The following is a 3741-nucleotide window of genomic DNA, read 5'->3' as shown; positions in this document are numbered from 1 at the left end:
GTGTGGTCAAGGAGGGGCAGAAGCAAGGGTCGGGGTGTTGGCGACGGCCAAAGGGAAGGATGCGGGAAGGGTCTGGAATGGGCGGCAAGTGACAGGGACAGGGCAGGAACAATCTCGGAGACAACGCTTGAACCCGCACACGCATGCCCAGGTGCCAAGCCCTCCCAAAGCTGCTCACTGCAGTCACTCTTCCCAAGAATCCTGGCTCTTGGATGACTCAGTCTGACTCGAAGGGGGGTTTTCCAACTTTCAGATTTCTCTGCTCGACACGCTGAAGCCCGTTGTTTCCAGTTCACTAACAAAACTTGGTTAATATGAAAAGACGGAAGGAGGCAGGGTTGGGGAGCTCTGAGGGTGTCAGGAGCTAGGGGGAGCAAAGGAACCCCCCCAAGGAGAAGGAAGCAAAGGGGGCTGGGGAGGGAGTCAGGGTGAGGGCAAGCAGAGGGGAGGGCAAAGGGAAGAAGAGTGGGGCCAGAAAAGAGGTGAGAAGGGGCAGGAGGAAAACGTGGCCCAGAGGATGCGCCTCACCTGAAAATGCCCTGAAGCCGAATGGTCCATTCACGGCAGTTCTCCTGCAGCTTCTTCCAAGGCTGGAACGTTGGGAGGTTCACAAAGTTTCTCCAGCAATTTTCAAAGTCTGAGAAAAGCCCCAAATGCCCATCCCCATGGAAGCCTCATGAAACAGTGGTTAAAGGCGTGGCTGCTAACCCAAAGGTCAGCAGTTCAAATCCACCAGCCCCTCCACAGAAGAGTGAGGCTCTCCAGAACAGGGATGGGCTGTCTCACAGCTCTAGAGGCTCGCAATACAAATCAGTCTGCTTCTGTAAAGCTTCGGAAACCCTATGGGGGTTTCCTGCTCTGTCCAATAGGGTCAAGGTGAAGGTCTGAGAAGGCCCCAGAGAGTCAGCTACTAAAAGGCCATGCAATGGGACACTTCTCGGCCTTCCTTAAGAACAAGGTCCTGTCTCAGCTCTTCCGAATCCCTTCACGGTCACTTTCTCAGCAAGCTCCTCTGCCGCCCTGCCCCAGCATTGCCCTGTCCACAGTGAGAGGGCGCCTCTCACCTTGTAAGTCCATGATTTTGATCTTGGCCCCAGCCAGCACCAGCCTGTGAAGTCCAAGGCGGTTCTTTAGTTCCTGGTGGTAGTGGAGGCGGGCAGCAAAGATGCTCAGAGACACGTTGCTGTGTGACTTCAGGAACGTGGCCACCTTTACCGCACATTCAGAGCAAGGGCTCCAGGATATGTACCAGGTGACCTGGTAATATTCTCTGGGGGGCAGCTTGGACCACCAAGTGAGAAAGCGCACTTCTGCATGGCCGAGAGGCATAAACCCCTGGGAGAGATGGAGAGGGACAGGTGAGTTGACAATGGGGATTCTGGGAGTTGTGAAGCAGTGCCTGGGGCGATGAGTGAGTGAATGCGTGCAAAGGAGGAGGAGTAGGAGGAGGGCCCAGGACAAAAGACCCAGGGTTATCTTATTCGTTCTCACATCCCTTTTTGCCCTCCTCCTCTCTTTATTCATCCCTTCCCACATTCGTTATCTCACCATTACTTTCATCATTCATTCATTCAACAAGCATTCTGGGCTCCTGCTTGGGGCTAGATCCTGGGCCCAGGCTTGTTCCCTGCTGGCTGTCTGCTAGGGACCACCACCCTGTCCATAGGGTGGCAACAACCCCATTGGCAGGTATTGAACACTTGGGATGTGGCTTGTCTGAATGGAGATGCTGTTAGTGGCAAATACACAGTACTTCCCAAAGACTTAGTCCACAGAAAGAAGAATGTAAGCTATCCCATGTAAAAATCTCATATTGGTGCTATAGAAATCATAATTTTAATAGATTGGACTCAATACATGATTCTAATGAATTTCATCTCTTTGTCTTTTAAGACTGCAAACCAGACAGTTTAAAGCAGCGGTTCTTAACCTGTGGGTCGTGACCCTTTGTGGGGGGGGGGTGTCAAACGACCCTTCCACAGGGGTCGCCTAACACATCCTGCGTATCAGATATTTACACGACGATTCCTAACCATAGCAAAATGGCAGTGATGAAGTAGCAATGAAAATAATGTTATGGTTGGGGTCACCACCACATGAGGAACTGTATGAAAGGGTCGCGGCATGAGGAAGGTTGAGGACCACTGGTTTAAAGGTACACCTGATGTCCATGGCTCCTATCCTCGTTCGCAGTGACCCCGGCAACACAAGAATGGTCAAGCCCTTGACAACTAGCCTCCAAGGGGGGCAATCAGAACCCACCTCAGAAAGCAGCCCTGGGGATCGGCTTTGGAAAGTCCCATAGAGTTCTCCTGGGCACCATAGGGTGTTGGCACGGATCGACGTGTCCTAAAGTAACAGCGACATGTATGTTGCCACAGATACAGAGCAGCCTCCAGCCCCAACCCCCAAATGGCTTCCTCCTCCAAACAGGTTCTGCGCAGTGTCCAGACCGGGTGGAGAAGACCAGGCACTTGGCCGGCATTGCTCAGGGGTATGGTGGGGGGCGGGGCCTGCAGAGACCCGGTTCCCACTCTAGTGGCTGCTGATGCGGTAACAGCTGCTGCTGTGGTCGCCAGCACAGCCCATTCCTCAAAGGCTAGTGGATGCCAAGCTCAATTACAAGCGTTGGGAGACCATCTACTGGTAGACTCTCATGGTGGCCACTGGACAAGGTCTTGGGTAATAAGCCAAACACTTCTTTTATCCATAACAGTAGAGGCAGGCAGGGACATGGAGGGCCAAGGATGAAAGTAAAGGTTACGAAAGGGAAAATATGCAATGGAAAAACCACTCTCTCTCGCTCTGTCTCTCTCTCTCTCTCTCTCCAGTCTCAACTGGCTTGGCTCCCACCTGATATATGATCATTGACAAATACCTTGTTTTCAAATATTGGACAACGAAGCAAGTTGGGCGCTTCCACTCGGACCAGCAGGCAGGTGGCTTTTGGAAAACGTTGGGGATCAAAGTGGTGTTTGAATGTGGATGGAGTTAGCCGTTCCATTGGCTCTCTGTGGACAGAAAGAAGAAATGAAAACGCAGCGTGGTCTCTCTGGAGTTGCTCTAGACTACAGTTTTCTGCACACAGTGTGCTGGGCCCACCTGCGGACTGTGCCTCTGGTCGTCCTTGCCGAAGTTCCTGGGAAGAGTGGAAGAGAAAAGGACACGGCTGCCCGGGCATCAGAGAAGAGTGTGCCGCCTTCCACGTTGGGCCCGAGCTCGGGTCCTTTCAATAGGTGCCCCGCTCCAACCTCCCGGTTGCAATCCCACCCGTCCTCCCAAGCCATTAGAAAAATCTGAAACAGTAATAAAAACCTGAAACAGTAGCTTGGAACAGTTATGCTTTATATAGTTTTTAAAGTCAGGTTAAAATCTAGAGTCACAGAGCTTTGGAGGGTATGAACTTTAAGTGTAATGAAAAACGGAAAAAGAAAAAGAAAGTTAATTTCCCATGACGCAGAGGGAATGAGAGGTAGGGAGGGCTCCAGATGAAAGCTGAGTCAGACACACCATGTCATCCTTTACAGCAGCGGTTCTCCACCTTCCTCACGCGGCGGCCCTTTCAGACAGTGCCTCATGTGGTGGGGGCCCCCCAGCCAAAAAGTTATTTCCGTTGCTACTTCATCACTGTCATTTTGCTACTGGGATGAACCGGGCGACCCCTGTGAAAGGGTCATTCGACCCCCCCAAAGGGGTCACGACCCACAGGTTGAGAACGGCTCCTTTACAGCAAAGACCCCC

General features: G+C 52.2%; 1 protein-coding gene across 4 annotated transcripts in view; it reads right to left on the bottom strand.

Moving 5' to 3' along the window:
- The window catches only part of LOC101648441 (DNA dC->dU-editing enzyme APOBEC-3D-like), a 32465-nt gene that overhangs the window by 15663 nt on the left and 13061 nt on the right, over positions 1-3741 (bottom strand). For 3 of the 4 annotated variants that reach the window (XM_045292482.1, XM_045292502.1, XM_045292488.1), the window contains exons 2-5: positions 2879-3011; positions 2263-2349; positions 1065-1335; positions 529-637 (exon numbers count right to left, since the gene is read on the bottom strand). In XM_045292482.1, the coding sequence (XP_045148417.1) occupies positions 529-637; positions 1065-1335; positions 2263-2349; positions 2879-3011 (600 nt within the window). The remainder of the gene's footprint in view (positions 1-528; positions 638-1064; positions 1336-2262; positions 2350-2878; positions 3012-3741) is intronic. The other variant, XM_045292498.1, reaches the window with a different exon arrangement.

Source organism: Echinops telfairi, unplaced genomic scaffold (genome assembly GCF_000313985.2).
Source record: "Echinops telfairi isolate 266 unplaced genomic scaffold, ASM31398v2 ScPeMD7_2;HRSCAF=8, whole genome shotgun sequence".
Taxonomy (NCBI): Eukaryota; Metazoa; Chordata; class Mammalia; order Afrosoricida; family Tenrecidae; genus Echinops; species Echinops telfairi.
The sequence above is the reverse complement of the archived record's forward strand: the minus strand, read 5'-3'. Positions and strand labels throughout refer to the sequence as shown.